The following is a 27,909-nucleotide window of genomic DNA, read 5'->3' as shown; positions in this document are numbered from 1 at the left end:
ACTGCATCCATCTCCTCCGCATATGAGCAGGTGGGCCATTGTCTGAACCTCACCACAGTCACACCTATCTGACTTTTGAGAAACCCCACTCACGAAGTAACGCCCTACAGCGTCCTACACAAGTGTGAAGGCAGTTTGGGGATTTTCGGGTGACATATGGTTGGTGGTGTCCTGGTGCTGTTTGCTTCATTGGTCTTTTTGGCTGGGGAAGATGGCTGGAGTGCCATAAAGCAGTGTGTGCCTGCTTTTAAGCCACTTTTGTACTCGCTGGTGGTTGTGCAGTGGAGGTTGCGGGTCAAGTGTGGTCTTGTAGCATTCAACGGAAGTTGCTCTTTTGCATCTTTGAGATGGGGTCTCTGTACTGATCCTCAACTCTGGTTGGTTTCAGGCATTCCATGATTATTTTGCAAGTTGCATTCAATGCACTATCCACCTATTTTCAGTGTATTTATCTGCATTCTGGGGTCGTTAAATTAAAACGCAATTCCTTAAAGCATTTTTTAAACTTGATATTTTACAATTTGGGGAGGAAATGATGAACCTTTTTAGAATCTGCCATTGCAACACACAAGAAAGACACATTTCATTTGAGCTTCAGTTAACATTCTTCATACAATTTATAAATATGCTTGTAATAATGACATGGATCATTTCAAGTAAGTACAATGATAACACTAGGTAGCTTCCACATGTCTACACTACAGTAAGAATACCTACTGTTAACAGGAAAGTAAATGTAAATCTAACAAGGTATGAAATCAAAAGTCTACAGGTGTAGTTGGGAATGAAAATACCTGATCAACACCAAGTCCCAACTTCTGGAATATACCACAACTGAGGATTTATTTCCAGACATTTACAGAAATTATTTGCATTTGTTTGAGGTTTTTAAATAACTGAATCCCAGACGTATCACAAATTAATCCCATATCAAGTCAAAGTGTTCTTTCTCGAGAGGATATCGTTCGTAACCAGTGTGTCACCTAGCCTTGATCAACAACTTGAGCTGCAACTGTGTTGCAACAGGTTCTTACAAATGTATACAGATGTCTCAAGTCCAACTGCATGGAACTGCACAGAACTGCTTAGCAAATGTACAAAAGTTTTGACAAAAGCTGGCTGACAGTTACTTGTCGGAGGTACTGCACGCTCACTGTTTGCTATTTGGACTGGTAATGGTGACAGGTCCATGAATTGGGGGCCTAGTTGATAGCCAGAGACTGGTTGGAGCATGCTTTGAAGAATAAACTACCAACCCCCAAAAGATACAACATGGCTGTTCGGTTCGGTCAGCGACACTTATTGCAGGTCTGTATTAGATTCAAATTGCTAATGCTGACATGGAATCACTTTATTTTTACATCGGGATCCAATGAAATGGATTACGCTAGCATGGCTCACATTATTTTCTGGTTTAAAATCTACAAAATTTGATAAAGAGTATGTGAAAAAAAAGCAACCTGTCGTACACTTTGTATCTGTTGTTTTTACATGCACAAATGCCCTTTGAGTTCTACTATACAATGCTACAGTACTTAAATTTACATATCTCCCAAGACCGACTTTCAAACACCGACTGTTTGTATAACACTAAAAGTGGTAATATCTATGGAATTCTTTTCCCCTCATGTCTGCAGAAATATGCACCACCAGAGGTAGTGATATTCCGAAATGGTTTCATGTCAACATTACAAGAACAAGGCCCAATTGTTCTGCATTAAGGACCGGTTCATAATTCCTGCAAAAGTGAATGCAAATTGTTGACGTCAGATCAAATATGTGCACTGCAGATTTGTAAAAGTTGAACACATTTCAACTCGAGCGAAATTTTGCTGCAATTTTTCCCAACATCAAATTCCCTTCACTTCCACGTTCACCTGCGGTATAGACCGGCCTTTAGTCATGTCAACAAAACTCGCACAAAGTACTCTACTTGCAATACCAGTACTGACCTTTTTTTTGAACACACATTGAACCCACAGCAAACTGGCCACAATGGACATTTTGCTCAACCTTTGACCCTGGGTCAACACTTGTACTGGATGGATATATTAAAAGCACCCACAATGCTCTGCATTTCCTTCATAATCTGTGAAAGATTTACAGCCCTTATCCTTGATCTGTGGGTCTCAAGCTGGACCAAGCGAGGGTGCTATTTCCTCAGCAACAGAGGCTCCTCATATTGATTGCACATCGCTGGTTCAAGACTGACGAGGAAACGCAAGGGTTGCAGTCACATTGCTACCAAGAGAATGAATACTCCCGACCAACGGGGCTCTTTTCAACTGATGAGGGGGTGCTTCTGCTCGAAGCAGATGGGGTCAATGGTGGGTTCAAGTGTATTCTTGGACCAAATTTGTATTCCAAAGAGAAGAAACTTGTGTACACACTTGCAGTTTCAAGGCACGTTCAGTAAAGCAAGGCATTTTGGGGACAGTAAATGGCACTACGCTTGAAGTACATGTCCATAAAAAGTACCCCTATTGATGCTAGCAATATCTTGGACATGGATACAGGAAAGTTAAATTACAAATAGTAAAATTACATCAAATATAAAAATCTTGAAATGATGTGTACTGCTGTTGTAAATAAAGTTGTATAGATTGGATGGAACAATCTAATTGCCATCTAAACATTTCATAATTTAAAGCCATATCAAGGATTTTCTATATATTAGCAATTTTCTCTGAAACCTGTTAGACAAAAGTACATGTAGCGATCGCTAAAGACTAATGGGAAGACACTCAGGAAAATGACTTGTACAAATAAATAACTGGTCATGGTACAGACTGACAGCTTTAAAGTGCTAGTTTATCATTCATTTCTTCACTTTGCCACTAAAGCCACACGGCAACATCATGAATGTGAAGCTAATTGAGGGTTGTTTCATTGAATCAAAGTAAATTCCATGGTCTACATCTCACCAAGGCATAGATTCATCTATCGCTGCTCTTCAATGGGTGTGGTTACTGCTCTCTCAGCATTGGATTCAACTTGCATCCATGTCAGACAGGTTGGATGTAAAGCTGGTGGTCTAGTAACGGCCTCAATGTACAGTGGATAGAGTATCAGCCTGCACTCCATCATGAAGCCTAGTCTGCATCTTGCCATTTGTATTGAACTGAAGCAGATCTTATAACATACAAGTAAAATGCAGGGCTGGAGGTTTGTTCTTGAAAGGGCAAGGCAATTAATTTCTCCTTTGCAAAGGGAACTTTCATTAGAAAGTCAACATGTCTATGGGGACATTGCAATGGACATTGAGGCAAAGACCAAGGCCATCAAGGCAACTGCCTCCGATGCCTCTGTGAAATTCCTGCCCTGAAAATGTTTGTCACCACTTGCAACACATCAAGTTTACCTAGCGCTTTGAATTACACCGCAGTCTGATAAATCTTGCTTTGCTTCAGTTTGGACTGGATATTTCTACCTGAGTGCAAACACAATGAACTTTAAAACATCTTGGCCAAAATCACAGAGCTACTGGAACCTTGCAGAAAAAAACGACACCACTACCGGTATGGTCTTGCTGGGCAAAACACCAGCAGCGTACTATCCAAAGCAATTCTTGCTGGTACCCTGCTGTTGCTAAGCAACCCTCTTGTGCACTAAGCCAATATGCATACTTACATGTAGCTTAGCAGTTCTACGACACTGGCACCAAGTTTTTATATGAAAGACAATGAGATATGTACATGTGCATGCACAGTGACTCTTCTTTTTTGAAAATAGATGGTATAATGGATAGTACTATAAGCTAATACATAATGTGGCTTCGACACTAAAAATACCTAATGGTGACTTGAATTGGAACTGTCAGAAACCTTCAAGAATTTACAAAATATGAAAAAAAATTGCTTTATAGAGTGCAAGGCAATTATTACTTCTTGCCATGAAAGCTTTACAAAAGTTCAGTCTCCGTTTTAAAAATGAGACACAGCTTGTTGACATTTCAGCATACTTTGGCCCTATGTAAGGCAACTGTTTTCAAGGTTATGCGGTACAAAAATACGGAGCAAATAGCTGAGTGCCACCTTAGACAATCTGGTGGAACTGAGGGGGGAGAATGAGACGGTACTGCTGTCGAGTCCTTCCCTGGGGTCTTAGAGATCATTTCTTGCAGTGATTTTGTTTTGCATCAGAGATAACAAAGAGTTCTGTTTTGACGTATCAAACGGTTTAGCATCTTGATTAAAACAGACATTTTTTGTGGATGATGAATGTTGAAGAATCTGGCCGGTTTATAACGTGCACTATTCTCTTGAAGGCCTTTGACTTGAGGTAGCTCGGGTGATTTGTGACTCAATATGTTGGTTTGAGGCATGAGCTCCACCTTGCATTTGAGTACACTGAGAAACACCCAGAAGGACTCGACAGCAACAGTGGAAGATGCACACACACACACACACTGTGAGTATCTTGGTAGGAGTGGGTGAGTTTAGCCGGTATTATGTCTTAGGAAGAGAACTGGTCTGCTTGAGACGGACTTTCATGAATTCAGGTTTCTTCTCTTCCTCTATAGCTTCTTGCGCCTTCATCTTAGCCAGACGCTGTTCTCGTTCCTCTTCCTGAGCAAACACAAGATCAAAATGAAACCCCAAAACCATTAAGGTGTGGGGTTTAACAAAAGAAAACAAGGTACAGTAAGAAAAAGTGGTTAGAAATTTATGGTACAATAATATTTGCTTTTTCAGAGTGTCAGGATCAGTCAGAATATTACAGCAGCTTTGTCAAAGACTCTTATGGCGATTTTGAATTGAGACAGAACTGTTTCTCAGTTTTAGTAATTCCTGACTTCCATTTTCTGGGTTTAGGGCATTTCTTATGTGGGTAGCCAATGTAATGTGGGTACCAGTGGTTTTGAAAAGGGCATCTGTCCTGAAATTATGATATTGTGTCTCCTATATAGCTGGTCTACAGGTACTTTTCTCTACTGGAATCCCTGATCACATGACACATACAAATTTCATGGCTTCCAACTAATACTCTTAAAACACATCTTGCTGATAAATATGGAAACTGTCACCATGGATACATGTAACTCACATGGTAGGCCACATGTATGGTAACAGTATACCACAGGTCAGAGGATTAAATCCAGCTCTACCTCACAGGCACCTATTGGATGGTAGGATACAAACCTTCCACACCAAGAACCGTAACCTGGTTCCCACAGGCCGCAAGACTCCAGGGAAGGAAGGTGAGAGGAGTGTCTTACCTGTTGTTCCTTCTCTTTCCGTTCCAGTAGCTTGATCTCCATGCTGGTACGTCTGGATTTAGCTTCTTCCTCCTGCTCTCGTCTCTTCTGCTCCATTCTCCGCTCGCGATTGACCACAGAGAGCTCTGACTTCTGAGGCAAAGGTCCTCCTGTTTTATAGCTAAAGAGAAATATGACAAACCCAAGATGGCTGCTATATTTGCAGAGTGTACATGAGGTTAAAGGCACACAGTTTTTGCTGAGAGTGTGCATGTTCTCGGTCCTCTACAGTTAACCCACATGAACACAAAGTGGAAATCTACTCTGTTTTAATTTTTTCCCCAGGAACATGCCTTTATCTTTCTAAAATCCTCCAATTTACGCAGGATCCTTGTGGCACATTTTTTGGCACTCGAACTTTCAATCGAGCTTTCACATGCCTTGTCAGGTAGCACAGGCTGGTATCCTACCAAATCCTATAAAACATCTTGATGGATTTTGAAGGGTCAGAGGGTGTTTACAGCACTGTCACTCCAGGCAACTAAAGTTCACGGAACTGTTCTGAGCATTATCCCCCCTCCAAAAAAAAAAACAACAACACCAAGAAACTTGAAAAAAAACTTGAATTCCATGTCATTTTCTGAGCATTTCTGATCAACTGAATTAGAAAGCAACCTGTTCCCATTGTGTACCACCAGCAGACAACAACTTCAGTCGCCTCCAATTTCTCTAGAAAACAAGCCCAGTGACTTGACCTTACACAGTAGGTCAGTTTAATACACCAGTACCATTCATGAATATTCAAGTCCTAACCTTAGCCTCAGTTCCCTGTGCATCTGTCGATGTTCTTTGGATTCCTTGACTGGGTTGGGGAGAGGTTTTGGCTTGATCAATAACGAGTCGTCCTCCTCTGAGGACAAGGAGGAATACCGCCCTGAAGAATTCACTGCTGAAGAAAAATTCACAAAATGGACTTCATAAAAAGGAGGGCCATGTTTACCGTCACTTGACAAAATATTTCTTCTGGTTGGGAAAAAAGAGGTCATGGTATTCATATGTTTGCTGACCAAAAACCTTTTATAGCCATGAGTCAAGCCTGTGTACTTATCCAATGTTTTCTTCAATCCAGCTGTTGATGAATGACTTACATGTAGAGCACCTTCTTTGAATGCTTGTACAAACCACTAATGGATTTATGCAGACTTTTTACATAAAGTACATCACAATGCAATGCAACATATCTCCATCACAGCGCACTACCGTGGGAGACTTTTAAGCAAATTGTTGTGGAATGCAACGCTAAACAGTTTATGCAATATGCATTATGGGAGTTACTGGTAGTGAAAACTGTCCCACAATGCCACACAAACCTTAAAGCGTTGGTGCGCCGACTGCTTGCTTGTTTCTACCACATTTTATAAGCAGCTTCTTTTATTGTCTATTTCATCGCAGTGACAAATGAACTAAAACTAAAAGGCGGACGATGCAAAGATGATGTAGGGTCATAACAGTAATTTAAAACAATCTCAATTTGTAGAAACATCTTGAGCAAACAAAATGGCATCAATACCGTTTGTCCCTTTTTCCCTTACAAACCATGCCTGATCCCTAAAACCATCTGAATCTTCAAAGTATCACACAAGTAACGCACTCAGCCAGTCTTGTGTGTATTAGACCCAACCACGATGACAGCCTGGATGACCAGACCTTACAATGCCATACACCAAGAAGAAATCGCCAAGATGTTGCAAATATTTTTCTTCAAGTAGGGCACTTGGGAAAGAAGCACTCTGATGGCAACACCATTCACCTACAAGGGCCGACCACAAGTGTTCAGAGAGTTTGGTGAGACCTTGGCTGAACAATTCCAACTGAGATTCCTTTCAAGGATGATTTTATGAGATGTCTCCCCTACTGCCATCCTTAAATCACCTCTCACAGACTCACAATGAGAGAAATAAACCTCTTGACCTTTACTGGCACAGTGAAGATGACTCTTGAGTTTCAGTTCCACTTTTGTAAGGTCAATATTGAACAGGTGAAAGGTCCATTGAGTCTTTATAAAGCAAGGTATTGTTTCTTTAACACATGAATGCCATATTTTGAGCAACTTGCCGCAAGTTTGAAACATGGTGAAATGTATAACCTGCCAAAAAAACGTTTGACAGTCCAATCCAAATAGGAATACATGTAGAGGATGTAGTTTAAACAGCCACAGGAGTAAAATCAGATCGTTTGATTCAAATTATTGCAAAAACCGGGCTGAGGGGAAAAAATGAGACAAAGTCAGGAAGGAATAAGCCACAGAAAATACATCAAGACCAACACAAGATGAGGGGTCAAATACGACAAGCGTCCCTGATGAGCAAAAGTCAACCTCCTTAGCTACAGTATCTTTAAGAGGATGCACCTTTGGAAAAATCTAGAGACAATGTCAACCACACAGTAAAAATGATACATACCGGTCATTTGTGTTGAGGCATCAAATGATAAATTACTTACTTCCACTTTCTTGCTTTTGTTTTGAAGTCAACCCGACACATGTGCATCCAGCATTCACAGCAATGTATGAAAAGACACACGCGCATCACTACTGTGCATATGAGAAGTGAACTTACGCTTGTGATGAAACGGCATGTCGTTTTTGTCCAAGGCTCCGTCTTCCAAGTCATAGTCGGGAGGAGGAGGACTGGCCATGGGGGGAGGTGACACTGAAAGTGGTGACAATGTGATGAGTGACAAATGAAACAATGGTGATTGACAGTGGCCTGTGAGTGCTGACGTTCAGTGTTGTTTACCTGAATTTTTATTAGTACAACTATAAAAGAAAACTAGAAATATCTTTGGTGGGTACATGTACATGTAACTACGTTGGTACAAACCACTTTTGGTGACAAGGAAAAGGACACACTGGACAGATTTCAGATCGCTGTTCCACTATCGCGAAGTTGGATCATTTGGTGGCCAATTTGGAACAACCCAATGAACCCAATTGGTGATTAAAAATTAAGGGTCCGAGTGCATTGTCTTCTGTTGTGGAGTAAACATGGTCTATTTTCCTTCCATGTTGTTGAATCCTAAACATTTGTTCCATGAAATATGTGTACACATCACAAGCAGGAAATACCAAAGAAAAATCTAAAAGCTTTCATATTGTGCAATCATTCACAAGTGTGCATGAATTTACAACCGGTAAAATTATCTTAATCGTTAAGACATTTTGAAAGTGACAAAGTGAGACTGAGACCGATATGGAAACCCTTCCACCGCATAGTTTACAATTCCTGGCTTAACAAAACTGAGTCAAAGGTTCTCCTGATAGGAATATCGTAGGATCTGTAATTAAACACATGACAGGCTTATATCACATTGGTAACCACGGTCATTATTTTTTGTAAAAGTACACATGTAAACGAAGTTTCATAAGTCATAGCAATTGAGGGCCTTTGACAAACATTGCCATGACATTCAATACAAGCAAAATGCTTGGGGTTTACTCCACTCAAATCAACAAACTGACTACGGTGTACGTTCATTGATAACTGCAAAACCACACACTCTTCATGAACATCATTTGCTTTCAAGATATCAAATATATTAAACTACGATATCAACATTCGAAGTACAAAGTTACAACACATCATGTACAATACAAAATGACTGGACAGTACACAAGAAGTTGAAGAACAATACTGTAAACGGTGGCAGATTTGCAGACAATAGATTTGACAGATATTTATCTACGGTATCTACAGGCATTTGAGCTACAAGGTTATTACCTTGACACTGCAAACATTAGAAAATGTGGACTGAATGTGGTTAGTAGAGATTTCAGTCAGAGTGACAGCACACACCATAACGTGCAGAATACATCAGTGTACAATGTTCATGAACACAAACTGAGTGATTAGTCTTTGTGCTGTATGACGGATCACTACAAAGTGAATTTGTATGTGTACGATTACATGCTACAATACTAACAGCCACAACTACGGGTACATACATGTATTTGCAACAGAAGCATTACATTTTCACAAAAGTACTTTACATGAATGTGAAAACTATATTTGAAAAAACCTATGAGTGACATCAGTCTTGAAATTACTCTGTGGGAAGCAGTTTTTAGGTTATGGTAAGTACATGCATACATGTAAACTGGTGTATGTTTTGAGAGAATTTGAATAACCTCGAGTACAATGGCTTCATTCAAGCTCTGGAGATTTTCCAAGTTTGACTTTCTCAGAGTAAACCTTTCTCAGTTTGCATATGAAATACTCGGCACTGCTCAATAAAATTAAAGAAATGATGTGCTTGGCAAAGTTCTCCATTTCTAGTGTACATAAGCTGGGGACATGCCATCTCATATAAAGCAACATGCATACATCACATGGTTTTTAATGGCTAACTACCAGTACAAAGCTCCCTCACTGTAATCACCAGGCCAAGTGGCAATTATCGTTACTTCCCATCCTTTCAAAAATTACACCAACATTTTAATCCCGTTATTTTCCCTTCTACATCTTGCACAAAGCTACAAAGTTAGAAGCGATAGCATTATCAGCAATTTCTCTGTGCCCACAACACTACAATTTGATCAAATGAAACTGCTACCCCCTTGTTTTGATTTCAAGTATTCCACATTCAGTTCCCTCTTACTTCAAACAACTTCTAAACTCATGTTTGCTTTCTTTTCTCCACTAGCATCAACACTAAAGCAAAGCATTTCCTCCTAACTCTAATCCCAAGCTTGTCTCATACTACATGTACATGTACATGCATAGATCTACGAGTAACATTAAGCACCACGCAACCAATCCCGATGCACATCAGAAGAGCAGGTGTGGATCTGAAAACAGTAACGCTGCACAAGTACATGGTGGTGGGTCCAGAAACTCAACAGAGTGAGGATAGCATCTTTTTTCCGATCCCTTCCTCTCCTACCTCCAAGAGCTATCCCCGGTAGGACTTGAAAGTGTGACCTTATGTTTGTTAAAGGAGGTGTCCTAACCACTTTTACTCACTTCTGTCTTTGGCTGATTTCATAAAATCCCATTCAACATGGTAATCTGTGGCAAATTCAAAGAGCTACGTCATTTTGTAACATCACATAGCACAGAACCGTTTTTAAAAACTGTCAACCAAAACTTGTGAAATTACGCATTTTGGGGTTAGAACTGTGAAATGGCCATGCTAGACATGCCCTTCCAGGGTGTACATGTATCTAGGATTGCAAATTAACATATGATGTCTTAAAAACAGACACCGTCTTACAACCCTCCCACTCCTTGCATTTGGCCACACCCACCCACAGAGGCTGGACCCACCACTCTCCTCACGGTCTCCATGGTAACTGACTTACTGGTCTTGAGATACTCAGGGAGATCATCCTCCTCATCTTCCTTACATGTACTTTCCTTGGGAGGAAAAATGCCTGTCACAATGGGATGGGTCAGAAATAAGATACTACAAAGAAACCAAAGCCTGACGACACTAATATCAATGGGCATACACAGCACGTTATACTTTTCTGAGTTGTAGTTGAGTAAGTCGTGAGTCAAATCACAAGTCAGTCACAAGTAACTGAGAATGAGCAGTGATAAAAGAATGTCCTTGTATTCAGACATTGCCCATTGCTTGCCACCTGGGTGATTTGTGTTTGGCTTGTGACAGACTCATTACAACACCAAGACTTTCTTGTCAAATCTGAGAAGAAATTGGTGTGGTTAGATCTGTGTTGTGATTGGTCAATATGGCCACTTCAAACTGGACCACCACACGATGTCAGGTGACATAAGCTGATGGATCAGTTACATGTACCTACAAAAAAAGACAATTTTCTGAATGATGTTAATGAGAACGAATAGATTAGTGGTATTAATAAAAATGGTCCTGTATGTATAAACAGCACTTGTTAGTGTTTTATTAAAAGAGATGTATATGTAAAACTTTGCAGATGCTGGGCGTTAGGGGTGGGGGAAAGGGTGTTGGTTTCCACGGTAATGGAAAGAGGACATCCCAGCAGCCTTCGCACTTACTGTAGTTTGGGGTGTGGTGGTGATGACTCATCATAGGAGGCTCACCAGCGTGGGGCCAGCTGTACTTCTTGTAAGGTGGGAGCTGATTGGGCGACATGGGTGGGGTGGGTAACGTAGGGGACACGGGAGAGTGGGTATCGGGGGAGCCCAGGGGATAACCCCTGTGTGTGTGCGAGCGTATGTGCTGCGGCGGTGGTGGTTTGTCTTGTGCCAGGCCCTCTAAACGAAGTGCTGTCTTAGGAGCTGACAAGGTTGCAAAGAAAAGAGATGCCGTTAAGCCTCCAGCCACCATAAATAAGTTTGGCTTGGCCCAAATAAAACAAGAAATCACACCAAGCAGAGCAGCAGCCTAGTGAGTAAAATGTTCACGAACATTTGGATAGAAGAGGACGAGGAGAAAGCTTTTACTTTTGAAGTGCCATCTGCTTCATAACAGATGAAAGCTATTGCCGAAAGAGCATTTTTATCTCTTTGAAATGCACGTGTCTGCAGTACATTTGTCTCTGACCAAGTTCTTAATCAGTTGCTTTGACCAAATTTTAAGTGTTTGAAATCAGAGCCTGGCATAACAACAATTTGTCTCCTTGCAAAAAGAGGAACCGAGCAGTGTTTTCAGACATGATTACATGCAGTTGCTGAAGAGAAAAAGAACCAAGGGAAATAAATGTATAAGGTACAAGTATGTATGAATAAACCTTGGAAGAACAGGGCTTTGTACAACAAACTGAAGCTTTCAGCTGAACCAAGAGGAAAAAGTATTGCAGCATGAAAAACTCATTCCCTTTTGTGCAAACTGTCTCATCACAGCAAACAAGAATCTTTGTGACTTTATACCACAACACTGCACACATAAGCTCACAGTGAAAAGAAAGCATAACAAGTTCTGTTTTTATTGCTGTATTGATGCAGTTTTGACCCAGCTTGAATAAAAAGAAACACTATAATGTACTTTGGATATCACCTGCATCTATATTTATCCCACATGATCTTTTTTTTTTCTCTCAGTTGGGAATTGATTTATTGACGCAGCCATGGCATGCACAGGTCGAATGCCACATCTGGGGGTAGGCATGTGACTTGTTTTTGCCAGTAACCCAAGCAGGTTTATGGGGGTCTGCTCAGAGGGCCATGTAAAAATAGCTTGAAACACCTGTTACCACACTCAGGGTAATGACAGTGAAAAAATATGATTGAGGTTACGAATTACAAGCATTAGACACTGTGTCTGAAATAAAATACATGTAAACCCAAACAGACACCAAACTGAGTTTACAGGGGAAAAAAAAGATGGATAATTTTACAGCTGCCCTCATGTACCATAGTTGGAGATGTTTTTCCTATTTTCCCACTAAGAGTGCTATGGTTTATAAGAATAATTGACCACAACACTGACTTGTGTCAATGGCTAACGTCTGTAGCCTAAACTTGAGAAAAATGAGCATTCACACTATGTACATGTACTATTAACATTTGGAGAAAATCTGAAAAAAACTCCTTTGTCAAATGAATTTTGTGACACATGGGTCTGAGCTGAGCTCTCAAAGACTACTTAATGACCCCCCAAATTTATCCCTAAATTCACAGTGAATGCTCTAATGGTTTCACAATCAAGAACCAATCAGAACCACGTGCTGTGACTCAAAACAAACTCTGGTTGGGAGAAATGCGGCAACAGACTCTTGGTTTACTCTTTATACATGTTTATCAACTCAAAAATAAAGTTACCCAGCGTAATGTGGAGCAGGCCTGTTGCGGGGGGGGAGGCACACAGAGGGACCGCCCCCCAGCAATTACCTCCCCTATCAGCGAAAACCATGAGCATCAAAATTGTCTCCTTCTTGTAATGTGCTCCCCTCCTCCAAGCTGGTACCATGGCCCCCCTCCCAATGCAAGAAGCTGGTGATGGAGATGCTGTGGTGGTGTTCAAGCAATCAAATACTAGCGTGCGGTGATTGACAATCCAGGAAAAACTCAACATACATTACGATCAGAAAGTGCGGGCGGATCCAAGTACCGCCACTGTATATGGGGAAGTGAAATCTGTCTCTTTTGTTTGAATTTTTTTCAATGAATAGCATTAGTATGGAAGAGTTGGCCAAGCAGCAAGACAGGCAAAGATTTTTTAACTGGCAAGATTGGGTAATGAAGCAAGCCAAAGAGAAAAACTTCTTGAAGGGGGCCACTCCATTTTTCCATTCACATTTAGGCTTGCTTTTGTTCAGAAATGTCCGATAAAAACTTGAAACTAAACTATCCTATACTGCAGTTTGATTCCATCTTCAAATGCAGGTACGGGTAGATTTGTTGTCAAATCTTCTTGTGTAATACTTTCAAAAATGTCATGGTACCAGCCCACGTAAATTGAGAACTTTTACATTTAATAAATTCTTTTTCACACTGAAACAAATCTGAAAGTTATTGCAATTCTTCCTGGCAACAACACCAAGGATTCCTCAAAAGTATACGTAAGTTGATGAAACCAAGACACAGGTGAAAATGAAATCTACAGAGAAAGATGAAGACAAGGCAACTGTCCAAACTAGTACCGTTTGCAAATTAATTCACTCCAGAGAGTGGGCTCTATTCGACAACTCTTGAACATCATTCTCTGTATTTTATAACACAGAACAGAAATATTCTCTCCATCTTTCATCTACAGTAACCTGGGTTCATGCCAATATATTTGTACGGTGCCTCTACATGCAGTTTGAGTTTTACTCATAATTCTTGTCTGCAAGAATATTTGGGGTCCTCTAAAAAGTGAACCTTCGTATCATTTTTGGTCCGCACCTTCTTTACAGCTTATAAGCTTCCGTGGTGCTTTTCAGGAAACCTTGATTAAAAAAACATTAATCATTAACAAAGCATTAGACAAGCATGAAGCCTCATTACAGGCAAAGCAACCCAACAAATAGCAATCCCAATAGAGATGATGATGGAAGTCCTTGTCCAAAACTTACTCTGTATCTTCTTGGGAGGTAACTTCTTGGGTTGGTCCTCCTCGTCGCTTGAGTCAAGCTCCACGCCAATGGCTTGACCAATCACATGCGCTGTGAGACATGAACGTCAGGTGAGGGATGGTGACATCCAATGGAATGGGATGTTTTGAACATAGTCAGTGCCCAATTCAATGACACTTTAAGGAAAACGTTTTAGCTAACCAGAGGAAGCATGTGCCACATGTGGTATTTTATTTCATGGCAACAGCGGCACAGGTGAATTAAGGATCTTGCATGCCAAGATCTTACTGTCGTGTCCATGTAATTCACTTTAATATACAACACTGCCTCTCTCCACAACTTCCTTGGATCTCACATAACTTAAACGAAACCCCCATGGTGCCATGAAATTGGGCCAACATGTACATGTAGGTGAGTGGTCAGGTGATGGGATGTGTGGTTTTTACGGTGCAATCAAACAGTGAACAATAAGCAGTGAAGGAATAAAATAAAAAGATAGCAATATCAAGAGGAAAATTAGCCACAAGTTGTGTCCAAATCAAGTGGCTGCAGCTAGGAATAGCACATGTCTATGGGAAGTGGCCAAAGCCATCAGTCAGTGGATTCCCATTGGCACACATTATTTCCAACCGCAGCCGTAACTTTAAGAAACAGCCATGCAATAGTCAATGCAGCCATGCATGCTTGTCTAGTTTCCCATTAATTATGGCATGCCATACAGTGAACCATCACAACATCATTTGCACCAGCCTTTGGAAGACCTGCTTACCAACACTTCCGCTGTCATGGAGGTGCGCCGGCTGGGCAATGTTTCAATAGACTATTAAAGAGCTGTATTGATGATGAGAACACCCTTGCTTTTAGGAATGTACAAAATAAAAATGTGAAGGATGATCTCTCCTTTTTCCTTTCCTTGTTAAAAGTACCATTCAAGAAGGGAAACTGAAGGGGCAGTCATATCCATGACTGTTTGGAAAAAGAAAAAGAGTACTTTTGCCCTGTTGTCAATGAGTGTTTGAAAAATGCAGCCAGCACAATATTGCCTTTGTACATGTATAGTAAATGTCATTAGATTGATTACTGTACTCGTAAGGCAAAAAACTTGGGAGAAGTATTTCGTCACCATAAAACTCATTAACCCTAACGCTCCTCAGTCCTCCAGCAGGTGAAGGATTGAGGAGGGTTAGGGTTAAGTGCATACTGGTATTAAACAAGCACGGGTACCGTACTAATGTACATTGTATATAAAAAAAATCCCAGAATAAAACACAAAACCAAACTAAAACTATAAATCCACCCTGAATGACAACACAAACCAGCTGGGCCGGGCAGGGGGAATAGGACGCAAAATGCAGTAAAGGGATCAGAGTAGAGTTACCAACACATCCACTATAGACACTTCATTTCTTCCATACCATTAAGTCTTGACTACTCCACAACCTGTTTTTCCTGTGCGCATCAGCATGGCCTGAGGCTAGAACTGGATTGAAACTGTCCAATGTTTTTCAATAACAAGTTGAGGAAAACCCCCTTAGGGTGTATGTAAAATCACATTGAAATTGAAGGATTTGGGACGTTATGGATAGCTATTTTTTCAATCAAACAATTACCTACACGTTTATTCACATTTGTAAAATGCTTGGACTGGTGACAGTAAATTATAATCATTCAGAGAAACACAGCCACACGTAGCTGACTGGTCCCCTTCACACAGCCACATGTACGTAGCTGACTGGTCCCCTTCACTGTGTTCTGTGTCATATGCAATCTCCTCATACCTAACATACTGTACATACATGTACATGTATCAACTCCCACAACAGGTACATGACTGTAGAGAATGGTCAGGTGTTTGACAATAACGGGGCTAATCTCTGTTCTGATCCTAGGGTATTAACTTACAAAAGATTGCAGCATATCAGTATTCACTTATCAATTATTTGTAACACCTGTTTCAATTTGAAGCTGGGTAATTCTGCTTCGTGCTATGACTGTGACATACTGTACATATGTACAAGTGCATGTGCTGTAGCCTGTTAAAGCAACACCTTCATATTGCACGTCTCAATTGAAGCGGTACAGAAATCTCTTCTGCTTTGACATACATGTAATGTGCATGCATCTAACCCTTTAACGCGGCATAATAGTTACATGTACATGAAATTCCCATCACATCCAATACCCATGTCTAAATCTCAATTCAAAAGCTCAGGGATTTCAATTCAATCTTTATCTTTTGTTAGCCGAGGTTAAGCATACAAAGGGCAGTGGCCTGAGCTTTATCGGGGCTTTGTGTTTGTATTTTTTCTACTATGAAATGCAAGTAAACTGGGAAATTGAAATAACACTGGTTTAACTCTAATCACATGAACATAAAGGCCTACATCATCAAACATACGGTACATGTACTGAATACATGTGTACATACAGTACATGTGGATTCACTGTGTACTTAAAGGGTAACAGAAATTAAAAACATTTAGTTCATTTGAAATATTTCAAAATAACAATAAATACGTAACCATTTCCAAAACATCATAACTTCAATGTTTATCCCATTAATTGTGACCCCAAAATGAATAAAACGATCCTGCATTTCCCCATTCACCCAAAATCCCCTTTTGGCCGTTCGCGCTCATGGAATAGAATGTACATTGCATGATTGCACACAGAACATGAACAGGTGAACTAAATGTTTTTAATTTCTGTTACCCTTTAAGTATACAGTGAACCCACATGTACATGTACATGGCATACTGACACAGTTCACAGAGTTCCAGAACTGTCTGGGAAATTGTGTATGAGCCCCTCACTTTAATTGTGATGCTGACTTTTTTGAGCAACCAGCCAACTGTGAATACAGCAGAGATGGTTTGCAGACTAATGCGTTGAAAAGCTTGCTTTGCAATACCGATTTCTACAATTGATGATGGGATATGCTTGTAAATACCAGTAGTGTAATGGGAGTGATCCACGCTAAATTTTGGCTCTAGCACTACAGTGCTGCGTGTATTTCCTGCAACTTTTACCATCATTCTGACCTCATATCTGTCACATTTGTCAGTCTTACAATCTAAATCAAAGCTACGGTAACCAAGCAACTTTCATCACAGACACTGCAGTCTTGCTAATGTACGGTACGTGTTAAGTTGTCCGTTCCACAGATGGAAAAACTGGGCTTAATGACTTCAACATGTAGAGTAAAATCGTCCACATGTTCTCAAGTTGACTCGACTCCTGACATTGTTTGAATTGAAGTAAAATAATGTGAATTTGTGCACTGAAAAAAAAGAATTGGGTCAGAATGTGTGGGCCTACTCTACCAGCTCTGCTTTATGGACACGCACAATGGGAAGTGCATCAAAGAATAAGTAATAATATCAGCTTCCATGACTCCTACAAATATGTACACCTGTGCGCTACAAATCTAGCATGAAGAAACTATGGATGGCTAAAGCTACATGAACAGGTGGTTACACACGCACACATGATATACACAGCAACCAAACATACTGAATCCAATATTCTCATGAAATCAGAAATGATGAGTGGAACACTTTAACAAGGAAGAAATGAGGTGCAACTTAATTCTGTGGGACACGAAAATGGCACGTGACCTTTTCTGTCTTCCATCTGTACAAGCACGATAACACATTTATCTTTAAGCAAACTTGATGATCCAACTGTGCATGCCTAGGTGCAATATTCTCACCATCACACACCCCTGGCTGCACCTGTTTCTGAATGACTACCAAACCAATAAATGTACAACCTGTGGCGTATGCCATTAGGAGGGGGATGGAACCCAAAGCCTGCCTTTCCTGTTCCATCCCTCCAAGAATTCGGAAGAAATCAACTTTAGAAAGTATGGCCCCAGTTGCTCCTCGCAAACTGGAAAGACGACGGTCGTATACTGCAGGTATTGACTGCTTTAAACTGGTGTAGTAAAACTACGCTCTCTAACTGATCTCTGGAGGCCAAGAGAAAATAGAATGCTCCCTGGATGGAGGGAGGTTGGTTTTACTACACCAGGAGATAATATTTGTTTGGTGACGCCTCTCCAACAGATTCTGCTTAATTTAAGCAATAACCAGTTAATTTTAATAATCTAAATTCATAAAAAGCTGCTTCTGGTTAAACAAGAAATTTGTTGAAAATTTACCAGCACTTTTCCAAACTACATGTACATGCACTGTGCCCGTTCAAGAAATGTGCCCATTCACGAAATGTTTGAACCCAGTTCAGTGGTGCTAGCACTTTGGAATGCTTGCAACGTGTACACCAGCATGCATTTGAACCCAATGCCAGTGGTAACATGCACAGTTCTTTGGTTGTTACATATACATTAGTATGTACATGTACTTTGGTTGCTATGGGTGTGGTTCTTTTTGGCTGTGAAAAGCAAGACAGCAAAAAAGCCATTGCCATGTGACTACCGGTAGCAGCTTTCGGCCAATCAACATACAGAATCTGTTGAAGAGGTGTTCATATACACTGCACCCGTACGATGCACAAGACATGCAATGTATCCCAGCATCCCCTTTTTTAAGCATCAGCAATCGGTATAAGAGATTCAAGTTTGCTTGAAGATAATCAAACACAGGGAACACATCTTGCACACAGTTATCACAAATCTGTCGACTGTACCTGGGCAGCTGACTGAACGATTTCTCCCTGGTGTTAGGAAAAGTGTTAAAAATGGCAACAGAAAGACTGCGTAAAACAATGGAACTAAGTATATACCGGTAGAATGTCAGACACACAGTAACACCAGTCTGCTACTGAGAGTAACGGAGATAAACCGGTGGATCCCTTAAATAATGTGTGCATCGAATTGTCCCCAATACATGTACACATTCAATGTCAATGAACCAAGGTACAGAGAAAAACATTCAATAAGCATTGGTGCCATATACTTGTATTTCTCTCAAAGTTCTACCAGTCAAATAATTTTGGAACATTTTATCTTGTTTTAAGTTCCTCCTACCATAAACATGACATGACCAGTCACCATAAACATATTCCAACCCAGACAGACATTATCAGCGCATTGTATTTGGCCAATCATTAAGACTTCCTCCTCTCTCCACTCATGTTTTCCTGATGGCAGATTGCCATCGGTGTTGCTCTTTGTAGTAACATTAATAACAGCAAGCAATTTATCCAGGTCTAATTTACAAAAAGTGATGGAGCTGTGTCAGCTGAGCTCATTGTTGATATTTACAGGTTGACGTCATTTAGAACCAATCATACAATATGCATGCACTGCATCCTGTTGTATGTTGTCCCCAAACATGAAAACACCTGTCTTTGTAACCATTTAGAAAATGAGCATCACTCCATCAATACTAGAATTCTGGCAAGAGAGGCTGAAAACAGCATCAAAGTACCATTCAATGAGATGCAATTGATTCCCCTTTCCAGCACATCAACATGACCAGATTGAGTAGTCAAAATCACTTCACATCCACACGGAGGCAGTCAAAATCCTTCACATTACATGACACAGATTAATTCTTGAAGGTGACTTACCACGACCCTACATTAGATGACCAATTTCCAAAGCTATAAAGAATGATGATGGGCCTTCATTTTCCCAAATCCTAATAAAACTAACAGAATCCAGCCGGTAGTTTTCATTTAAAAGCAACCAAATTTCCACAGAAATTGCTCAGTGTTAGATTTCATTGAATTTATTAGGGTAAGGGTGTTGACTTTTATACACAAATATCGTTTCTATTAAAAACGAGTGAAATCATGGATATTTACGACACACATGCAACCTGATCTGCTGTCTTACCAGGTAATGGTTTGATCTTCTTATGTATCTCGGCTAACGCTCGTAAATGAATCTTGTGCTCTTCCTGAAACAGGAGACAAAAATATCTGTCACATGACAGTTGGGTATGAAAAGTTGCGACATGAATTGTAAAAAAGGGAACAATGATCGACAAGATTTGGCATATCTTCCCATAAAACTGTGGATGTGAAATTCCTTTATATCTGTATACATGACATATGATACTTTATCACTTGTTGCTGTGCATGTGACCGGGCACATATAGAACATAAATGGAGTCTGTCATCAAGAATGCTAATATAATTTGGGATGAAGCAAAATCTGGTAGTGGTATAAAATATTTGGATCGATTCCTCATGCCTTCAAAATATGCAACGGGGTGTATCCTACGACTGGTGAACACCAAGGCAAATGGTATTCCAACATGCAAGCAAATGACCTTGAAATTACGGTACATGTACATTTCCTTGCATTCAGTTGGGCTCTCATTTCAGTCATGAATTTCATGTGGACTTTCATGTAATGCGATTTGAAATCTACATGTACCTGTATATGTTTCGTACAATCCAACACAGTGAACACCGCATCATTGAATGTCTAGTGACCCACACTCACTAATACATGTATACTGATTATACAGGTAACATACACTGTACCAGTTAATGTACAGGACTGGTAACTCTTGATGATAGGTATAACTCCCCAGTACATCTCATAAAACTGGTTATCTACCCATTAAATTATAAAAATGGCGAGGCTTTGCAACTTGCACAATGTTATTGACTCTGTAAACAATGTTTGGTTGGATTCTATTATCAAGGGCAAACTGATCCACTTCTACATGTGTCATTGATGTGAAATGAATTACTTCTCAGACAACTCAGCTACAATGTATGTAACTGCTTGATTAGTTTGCGGTGTGTACATGTATGCCCTCGTAGACTGACATGTACAGTTGAAATTACCTTTGTATGTTACAGAATCTAGTGGGAACTTTCATCTCTGTTTCCACATTACAAGCTGAATGAAGAAATGACCGGTAAGTCTTAATTTAGTGACTGTGCATACTGCATTAGTCTTCCATAGTGCAAATATGGCGGTGCTCTGACATTTCCAAAAAGTTATTTGTCAAAGGAAGTGCCCCAACAAAAGCAAACATTCAAGGTCAAGTTCAAAGGGCAAAATTACTTTCACAAATAACTGGGCTATCCTACATACAATGTACATGTACTGAAGACAACTTTTTGAATAGCCAAGTATTTCCTTTCGTTTTGCTTTCTTTCTTCTTTGACTTTGAGGCCTCACTATCAGGTGTAATGGCTAGGAAGCCAGCAGGTGGATTTGTGTGCATTATAGTACACTGACAGTAATGGGTCTGCTGGTCAGGCTAGTAACAAACAACTTGGGGGGGGGCATATTGGTAGTACATAAAGCTGTATTACCCTGAATTGTGGTTTTCAATTACAACACAATAAGGCCAGATACATGTGATTGCCTGTTGGGCAACGTTTGAGCCATAAGGATGTCGCGGTCTTTTGGAGATCTATGAGTCATTTCTACACATCTTGTTTTGCCTGAAGGCAAATTTTGACACATGTATACATGTAGTTTTGAAGTGCTGACTAAAAGATCACCCTGGTACTGTTAGGTAGAGAGCCTGTTGTTGATCCTGGGTGTCCCAAAAAACGAGTGTCAAAAAGGAGGGTACCAACTAGACAACTCAATGTACATAAACATGTATACACAGTACATGTATTAATTACAAGATTCATATTTTAAGAAGCTACGGCAGTGCCAAATTCACTGCCAAAGCCCCAACCTTTCACTTTGAATACCTGGAAACTTTTTGGTACAGGTTACGCCGCAATATCACATCCTTCAAAACCACAAATAAGACATGTTATCTTGCACCACCCACACAGAGTAAATAAACATGTACCACATTCCAACTTCTACTATATCCTTTTTTCCAGTTCACTGAACTTTTTACACAGACCTAAATTTGGGGAATTTTGAAGCGAAAGCAATTTTTACAGCTCCATATTCTCACCTTGTTCCCAAAAGGTCATTGGTTTTGGATGACAGAATATCCATAAAAAACCCATTTATACCCTTAATAAACAGTGTCCCTTAGGGGCAACAATATTATCCGCTGTGATGCTGCTTTGAAAATTTTCAAGGACAAAACTGCAGATATGTAATACCAAAATCATGGTCATTTGGGCATGAGGTCACTTCTGATTAATTGCAGTAATAGCAAATACATACCTTGTGACTTGCCACTTTGTCTTTGAAACAAAATTTAAGAGTGAAATTATTTCATTTCCCCAATCAAAGTAGATGTCTAAACTGATAATGATGGGTCTCTATAAAGACAAATATTAATGCATGTAAATGCCAGTTTCAACCTTTTACTAGACGTTCTAAACACTGAAGTACCATCGTCAATTTCTAAAAATATGACTTTCCAAAACAAAACAGCACAGCACCACTAGAGCTGTTAATCTGAATCTGAGCCTGAATTATTAACATGAAAAAATCGGCCCTGTGCAGCGGAGGGTTAACTTCCAATATGCATAATGGAGACACTGTAAACCCATGCACATGTACATTTACATGTAAGTTCCAGGATTACGTACCAGTAAACAAACCAGCATGAACTGAGCCTACAGTATTTGACAAGGAAATTGAATGCAAGAAGGAAGATGCAGAACTTTTTCCTTGTAAAGATCAAGTTTGGTTTGCATCCACTAGCTGTACGTCATGACTGTATTATTTTCTTCCATATATCACTTATCATGATCTGCTATTGTTTGTCTCTTTAGAGGAATCTTTCCTCATATATCACTGCAATACATGCTGCACACGTACCGGTACACAGGTCTAAAAAATCTAAGGTCTTTGAATCATTTGCTGAAAAAGCTCAAATTTAGCATTGAAAATTTGAGGATCATTCCTGAAGAGGATTCAGGACCATCGGGGTTAAAATTGTCTTTTCAAAATACTGTATTTATTCCTCAGTTTCCCTATAGACTTTGGTGAACCTTTTCTGAACAAAACATCCCTGCACTAAAAGGAGATAAACAGAGTGAAAACAGGAAAAAAAAATCTAGTGTAGAGCAGCAAAGAGGATGCATGGATATTTTCCCAATCTACCACTAAATGCACAAAAAACCTGTGAAAACTTGTAGACTATTAAAATCAGTGGATGTGGTTATCTAGCAGCACCCCATACTTCCAACAGGTGCCCCTCCCCCCGGGAGGGGCTCCTGGCTCCATCCTTACTGTACAGTACACACAGTTAAACACAATGCGAAGCCTCAAGCACTACATGTTTAAAGTACATTGGTACAAATATGGGTTTTCCAAAATGAATCCACAAACATCATCGATATGGCTGGTTTTGAGGAGGCTAGGTTAAAAGGAGGAAAAAACAGGAATTTTTAGGTGTATCATAAACTTTCTGGGTATTTCTGCAAAGATTAGAAACTCCATTGAACCATGATGTTTATGTCAGGCTAGCTCTGCAGCCATGATTTGTGCATTAATATTTCTGTAAACACGGCTAAATTTTCCAAGCACAGCACAGCACAGCAAAGGTGAACATCACAGGCACATGATCTCTCTCTTTTTCTGAGAATTTTAAAAAGAATTCTATGAGTACCTACATGTAGGCACAGGCATTTTCCTAATTTCATTGTTTCCTGAACACAGTCTGAATCCCCCTACCAGGTAACTGCACCTGCCTACCTGTGCCTGAAAATTGACATACACAGTAGCATCTTCTATTGTACTTCACTTCCATCTTTAGAGCATCAAGTTTCACATTTTAAAGTGAAAGTGGCTGCAAAATGAACATGCACCTTCATTTAACCTGCATAATCTTCCAAACCCTCCGAGGATCTGGAAACGAGGATCTGGAAATGACAGGGTCAACCCCTCTCACTTTGCAGGAGGAGGCCTACATGTAAATCCAAAAAAAGACTACAAAAATCAGATCCAAATACGCCAAGTAATCCCGAGGGTTGGAAAACAGAAAGTGCCAGGCTTTGATCCCTGGGAGGACGGTCTGTGCTTTGACCTTTGTTTGACCCGGACAAGGCACTATGCCAAACATGAAATCTTGTCTGGTTCAAATGTCATATCTCTGACATACAGAATGCAAAATTGGCTCAAATGTCAAATACTTCCAGTGCTCCTAAAGTTTCACTTTCTGCATTGTTTTACTCCTGCATGGACGCTTCAGAGTTAATATCATTTAAATTACAATATGCTGTTCTAAAACTAAACACAGGATACTATGTCTATGCATGTGAAGAAAAAGACTGTTGAAGTGACACTTATTGAAGAGTTCAATGTAGTGACACTTTTTTGGGGTCCAGCATGGGTTTTACACGGAGCCTTATTCTGCAAAAAGGTACATGTACAGTAATGACTTCCAACATGAGTCAATTAGGCAGAACCATCCTAACATTCAATTTTCATTTGCAAAACTTGAACATGGTTTGAGTTTTCTATTTTCCATTTTATACAAAGTTGCTTGAAGTTGAATTGGAAAGACTTACAGTGCAGGTTACGAATTTCAAAAGATAATGACAATTTCAATACATTCATTCTACACCACGCTGATCTACTGGTAACAACTTGACCTCTATTTAAAACATACTTTTTTACAACTTTCATGTAACTGAAGCACATCGTGACATGCTACTGTTTTGTTTTCAGAACTATTTTAAAAAGGGTAAAGACCCCATAAAATATTCAGGGTATGTTGGTTTTGGGAGATGAGATCATGATACAAAAGCAATACCTGTCACAAAGCAAAGTTCATGGTCGGTGATATTGTGCATGAATGACATTCCACCACTGATAACATGTAATTCATAACCTTGTTTGGAACAACAAGTGCAAAATTTCCAGGATACAATAGAGACCAAACATCTACACCTCCCGGTCCACGTACATGTATTTCAACAATTTGAAGAGTTGCTGAAAATAACGTTGTTTATCATGTGTCTCAGCATTTTATCAAGGAAAAGAACATAATCACTCAGATGCAGGTGGAACATTTCAAGTAAACTAGAACAAAAACAAGTACTAAGGTGAAGGCAAAATAAAGGTACTCGTGTATAAACGGACTAAGAACTATGCAAAGATTCATTTTGAGCCACCAAGCACAGAGTGTGATAATGACACCACTATTCTTGTACCAAATTCACTCAGGTTAAAACACAGAAATGTGCAACAAACATACGTATAATGGTACAATAATTAGTCCCGAAATTCAAAAATAATTTGGCTGTTTATTTCCTAACAATACATGTAGATGTGGCTATCATGCAACTGGGGGAGGTTAAAGTCCCTTACGTACTTTAGACACAGCAAAAGAGTTCAGGAAATCCAACCAGCAAGTCAGTAAAGAAGAATTGAAACAACATCTCCCATTTGAAAAACCTAAATGAGAAACTCCTACTCGGCTTAATCAGGATCCAAACTTACCGTGTCTCGCCTTACTTCCGGCACAAGTTTTCGGATGATTCTTTCTGTTGAGGGCTGGAGAGAAGAAAGTTACCAAGACAGGTTAAGTTACTGTAGTGGTGCAAGAAGCCTGACAGAAATCTTTTATACAGGCTAAGAATTATGGGATAGAATTTAGTATCATTCACACGTGACCACAAGGTTGTCGTTCATTGGATAAAGATTGTAAGGCACACATTTACATCATTAATCATGGTACAATTTGTATTTGGGTGAACTGGCGCATGTGCCAATCAAATCTTGAGTAGGCTTTACCGTTCTTAAATTGGCTCACCAAGCTCATACATGTATTTAACCCATTCTACACCAGTGAATGGCTACTGTGGAGGAATTTGATAAACCAAACCAAAGAAAAGTTAACTTTCCCATGGTCTGGAAAAGACTGCAGTGTATTTGTCCCTGCTTGAGTTTTCTGTACATGCACATGTATCTCATCTCTTTGGGTCTAAGTTACAAGTACATCATGCACTAAAATTAATGGATATCTATGTATTGAGCAATAATATGGTCAGAGTTGTGATAAACTTTCAGGGTAATTTACTCAAGCTGGATTTACGCAGAAATCATATAAGGTCTCCAGAATGCTTTCACTTCTCTTTAGCCAAGTGTCTGAAGCTTGGAAAGCGTGCCAAATGCTAACATCACTTTCTTCCTCTCAATTTGACTCAGTCAAGCAAAGAATATTTGTTTTGAAAGTACAGGTTCAAGGCCTAAGAACATTTACATGTAGGTCAAATTTATGTTTTATTGGAGGATGACTGCATATGTACACATACATCGTGCACTTCATCAATTCAAAATGATGGAAAGAGTTCTGTATCCAGCCACTACGATTCTTGAGTTTTATAAACACTAGCAAGTTTTGCAAATACATGTACGAGGACATCTACTGCATGAGCTAAATAACTTTTCCCAAATTACAGTCTTTGCCAAGCTAAATGAACTTGTTTTTAACAAAAACACAAGGTGAGGAGGAATTTATGTTTGTTGGTGTGTACTGTCTGGATATGGAACTCTTGACCAAATGACTTTCTGGACTAAGTTATAGACACTACCATGACTACTGTGCAAAAGCAACAAAGTGGCATGTCTTTGTTGGTTAGAAGTCAATATACATGTATGGACATTACTTACTTTCCTTTGGTGTATAAGCCACCAGAAAGTAATAACATGGCCCCAAAATTCAAATTTAACAATGAAAATATTTAAATCGTTTACTTTATTTAATTTTTCAGACTAGGCTTGTAGAGTTTGTTTGCAGGGTGCCAAGTGACGGAACTCTCTTTTCTCAGAAAGTTTTAACATGTCCGAAAAAGTCAAATTTAGCAAGAAAATATTGAAACATTTACTTGGAAAATACTAAAGAATTTCAGGCCAGCCCCTAAGGTTTGTGCACAAGGCCTCAAGTGATATCCACGAATGAAACTCTTACACAAAAATTCACTGGAAATGAAAAAAAACAAATGATCCATGACAAAGATTCAGCTGAAAACATCAGAAAGCTTTCTTTTGTCATTATTAAATAACAGTAAAATAGCAACTACAACCATGTGAATTCTGAACGCCACGCCTACCTTGAGATAAATCGACGGTACGTAACCTATTGTGTTGTCATCAATCTTCTTAGCGGCCCACCACTTGTCATTGGTCTTGTTGGTGATGTAGAATTTCTCGCCTTTAGTAAAGCTCAGAACATCATCTCGTTCTTTCACATAGTCATATTTAGCCTCGTAAACCTCCATGATTTCTCTCTGTTCACACCAAACAGTTAAATGCAAAATAAGCCGAGCTTTTCTCACGTTGACATGATAATGTTTTTATTACGATGTAAGACACCAACTACATGTAGCCGAGGTCAACAGACCCAACATTCCAACATGTCCGACATCACTTGTTGCACCACAACGTGAATTATCCTCCACGAAATTCGCCGATTTCACACATGTGAAGACTGGGACTGACTCGGGAAGCCGCTGTAAAAGTCATGGAATACTCATGCATCAATAGGATCTGCATTAGTTGTCTGCAGGTAGGTAGGTAGGTATTTTACTTGCAAATGAGCGAAGGCTTCAGCGGAGATTTGACCAGCCCAGATCACTAGCACACGGCTAGATTGGTCACCACAACGTTACTATACTGTACTAGTCAGCGGACCGCCGTCTGAAATTTCCAGAGAGCAGTTATAGCGCCCTCTGTCATGTCTGTCTACTGTTGGGAAGAATTTCTTTAGACTTCGTGCCAAGCCGCGGTAATTGGCTTGGTGAAAATTGTTCTCCAAAAAAGCCCCAAATCGTTGCAATCTACATACACATTACTTACTCGCTGCAATCTCGAAAGAACAGATTTTTTTTAAAACTGACCCCATATCTGAATCTTATT

The 27,909-nt window shown here is 39.8% G+C and overlaps 1 protein-coding gene across 14 annotated transcripts; it reads right to left on the bottom strand.

Annotated features, from left to right (window-relative positions):
- Positions 1–593: 593 nt before the first annotated feature.
- On the bottom strand, positions 594–27,670 carry LOC110982146 (uncharacterized). 14 transcript variants are annotated; one of them, XM_087135395.1, is made up of 11 exons: positions 27,105–27,670; positions 25,492–25,545; positions 19,993–20,056; positions 18,840–18,866; positions 14,193–14,282; positions 11,233–11,475; positions 10,557–10,628; positions 7,816–7,908; positions 6,011–6,146; positions 5,219–5,378; positions 594–4,568 (listed from the first exon to the last, which is right to left on the bottom strand). In XM_087135395.1, the coding sequence occupies exons 1-11, from the start codon at positions 27,270–27,272 to the stop codon at positions 4,449–4,451; spliced, it is 1,227 nt and encodes a 408-aa protein (XP_086991521.1). In that variant the 5' UTR covers positions 27,273–27,670; the 3' UTR covers positions 594–4,448. The 14 variants fall into 14 exon arrangements, with proteins under 14 accessions (XP_086991521.1, XP_086991530.1, XP_086991522.1 ...); XM_087135404.1 differs by having other exon boundaries at positions 6,011–6,143; positions 10,557–10,660; positions 11,229–11,475; positions 27,105–27,669; XM_087135396.1 differs by having other exon boundaries at positions 6,011–6,143; positions 27,105–27,669.
- Between the last annotated feature and the right edge of the window lie 239 nt (positions 27,671–27,909).

This window comes from Acanthaster planci, linkage group LG04, assembly GCF_054643075.1.
Source record: "Acanthaster planci isolate LZ-2023a linkage group LG04, COTS_SCS, whole genome shotgun sequence".
Lineage (NCBI taxonomy): Eukaryota > Metazoa > Echinodermata > Asteroidea > Valvatida > Acanthasteridae > Acanthaster > Acanthaster planci.
This window is presented reverse-complemented; position numbering and strand designations above follow the sequence as displayed.

Excerpts from the sequence above, each read along its gene's own strand:
- LOC110982146 (XM_087135404.1), bottom strand. The coding sequence starts at position 27,272 with ATGGAGGTTTACGAGGCTAAATATGACTATGTGAAAGAACGAGATGAT. Across the intron at positions 7,909-10,556 it reads CCCTGAGTATCTCAAGACCA|TGTCACCTCCCCCCATGGCC; the intron begins GTAAGTCAGTTA and ends CACCACTTTCAG. Across the intron at positions 5,379-6,010 it reads CACAGGGAACTGAGGCTAAG|CTATAAAACAGGAGGACCTT; the intron begins GTTAGGACTTGA and ends ATTTCTCTTTAG.